This window comes from Bactrocera tryoni, chromosome 4 (assembly GCF_016617805.1).
Source record: "Bactrocera tryoni isolate S06 chromosome 4, CSIRO_BtryS06_freeze2, whole genome shotgun sequence".
In the NCBI taxonomy this organism is placed as follows: Eukaryota; Metazoa; Arthropoda; class Insecta; order Diptera; family Tephritidae; genus Bactrocera; species Bactrocera tryoni.
This window is the reverse complement of record NC_052502.1, coordinates 66,485,489-66,487,723: the sequence shown is the minus strand read 5'-3', so window position 1 is coordinate 66,487,723 and position 2,235 is coordinate 66,485,489. Positions and strand designations below refer to the sequence as shown.

At 35.8% G+C, this 2,235-nt stretch overlaps 1 protein-coding gene across 1 annotated transcript; it reads left to right on the top strand.

The window, feature by feature from the left end:
* Positions 1-985: 985 nt before the first annotated feature.
* Positions 986-1,605, top strand: LOC120775904. The gene is made up of 2 exons (XM_040106296.1): positions 986-1,098; positions 1,186-1,605. The coding sequence occupies exons 1-2, from the start codon at positions 1,059-1,061 to the stop codon at positions 1,578-1,580; spliced, it is 435 nt and encodes a 144-aa protein (XP_039962230.1). The 5' UTR covers positions 986-1,058; the 3' UTR covers positions 1,581-1,605.
* Positions 1,606-2,235: the final 630 nt, after the last annotated feature.

Genomic DNA, 2,235 nt, shown 5'->3' with positions numbered 1-2,235 from the left:
ACCTACCGATAAGAGCAACGTCCAAAAAATCAAGAATTTGGTACTTAAAAGTCAACGCTTGAGAATTAGAAACCTCGCGGATAGTGTTGGAATACATTTGCTTTGGATTACTGCATTTGCCGTGGAACCACCAGCTAATCCAGCGGATATCGTGTAGGAGGTGAATCAAAATCGAAAAGTCCAAGGGCACAGTCGATAAAAGAACAACGTGATGTAGATTGTCGTGGTGAGGTTACCACGAATTATTTTTAGCTGGATCAAACTGTCAGCAATAGAATATTATTGAAGCCTTATGTGTCGTTTGCGTCGATTCATGTGAAACGTCAGGAATTATAGACAAACAACTCTTGACTTCTTCATCACAATAATTCACTAAGTCAAACTGCATTGATTCTGTATGACTTTTTTACCAAAAAATTCTACTCATATGATTCCGCAACCATCGCATTTGCCTGAGTTTACTACGTGCGACTTCTGGCCATCCATCAAACTCAAAAGGCCAATGCGGGGCGCCGTTTTGATGGGTTAGAGGAGATAAAAACCGAATAAAATAAGTTTTTGAAGGCTAAAGGAGTATTCTGATCGTTTTGAATACTAGAAAAAGCGTTGGAAAAAGTGAGTATTTTCGGACGGGAAGGATATATAAAGAATTTACATTTTATAAATAGAGAGAGAGATGTAAATCAAATATCGCAACTGCCAAATGCGATTCAAAAACAGTTATAAGGCGCTGTTTTGTCCAACTGTGTTCATTAGTGTACAATATATAATATTATAGGTATATCTAATTAGCATCTAACTGCTAATGATGTAACATCACTAATCGAATCAATGCATATTTGTATTTCATGCGAAAAATTTGTGCTTTTTGATATGCAACTACACGCTTCTGTTCGTAAACAATAAACATTTTAGTGGCAGAAGAAAAGCTCGAGCAATAAAAGTACTCAGCTCGCGAATATAGGCGTTATTTAGACTACTCTTTTTTTTACTATTCGAACAACCATCTCCTGTAACCGCAGCAAGGGCTTTTCACATTATTCAATCACATAACCAAGATGTGGCCAAAGTACTCGTACATATATCTAATAGTTGGAGGTAGGGACCATCTTTCATAAACATAGCAACTGATATTTCAGAGAACTAAAACTTATCATTTATTCTATTCTTACAATAACTTGTTAGCTTTTATAGTCGCAAGCCGGTTTCGAAGGGCCTATGCGCAATCTGTCAGTTGCGACAATGCGGTGCAAGCTCCGCTAATTTCAGTAAGATCATCTCTGCCGACATTCCAAACCGCGAATCCAAAAGATACCGATGCAATAAGAGCATTAATCACCGAATTGCTGGCCGAGTTGGCAGCTGATGATAAGGAAAGGCAAAATCCTGAAAGTGAAAGCAGGTGTCCATTAATGGATATAGATCGTCAACAAGTTGAGGGATTAATTCAAATTCTTTTGGAAGAACTAAAGGACAATCTTGGGATAAGTACAGAAAATGAAAATATATCAAATACATTTATACAAACTACACAAGACTACTTGGATGCCACAAGGATGGGGGCGTCCATGAAGAGCTAAAAATAAAGTAATGAGCAGCATACAAAGGCAGATAAAAGTATAAGAACAATTTTTTATGTATTTGAAACTATAGCTTCGTTTACTAATAATTCTTTAACTAATAGGAGAAGACAAAACTAACCAAATGTTTGAAATATGTTAACCTTCTTTCTGAAAATGTCAAATGTTTGATAAGCAGACTGTTAAATTATAATCCCTATACCTAAACCGACGTTAGATATCTAAAAGTATTGGTCATAAGCCAGGTTTCAAAAGACTCTTGATTCTTCGCTAAATTGAAATAGTGTACGACGAAATAAGGAAATGGTTTACCGACATTCGCTAAGTTCTTAGTTCAAATATCTGGCGAGTAAAAATTTAGTGACGAAAAGTCTATTATTTGCATGGACTCAAAGGATAATACCCGAGCCCTTGCCTTAACAAAAGATTTTCATGTTCTGTAGATGTTTTGATGACGAATACAGCAAAGCTAATAAGGACTGTAATTCAAAAGCATGCACCTAGAATGTGAAGAAAATAGACGAGACTGGAAGAAAATCTTAATACCGATTTGAATATTTTCTAATAAATTTCACTGTTGCAAAAGCACATTCTTAAATTTTAATTAGCAGCTTGTCTCCTTTGAAGCCTAATTTCTAATGCTTCTGGAAAATTG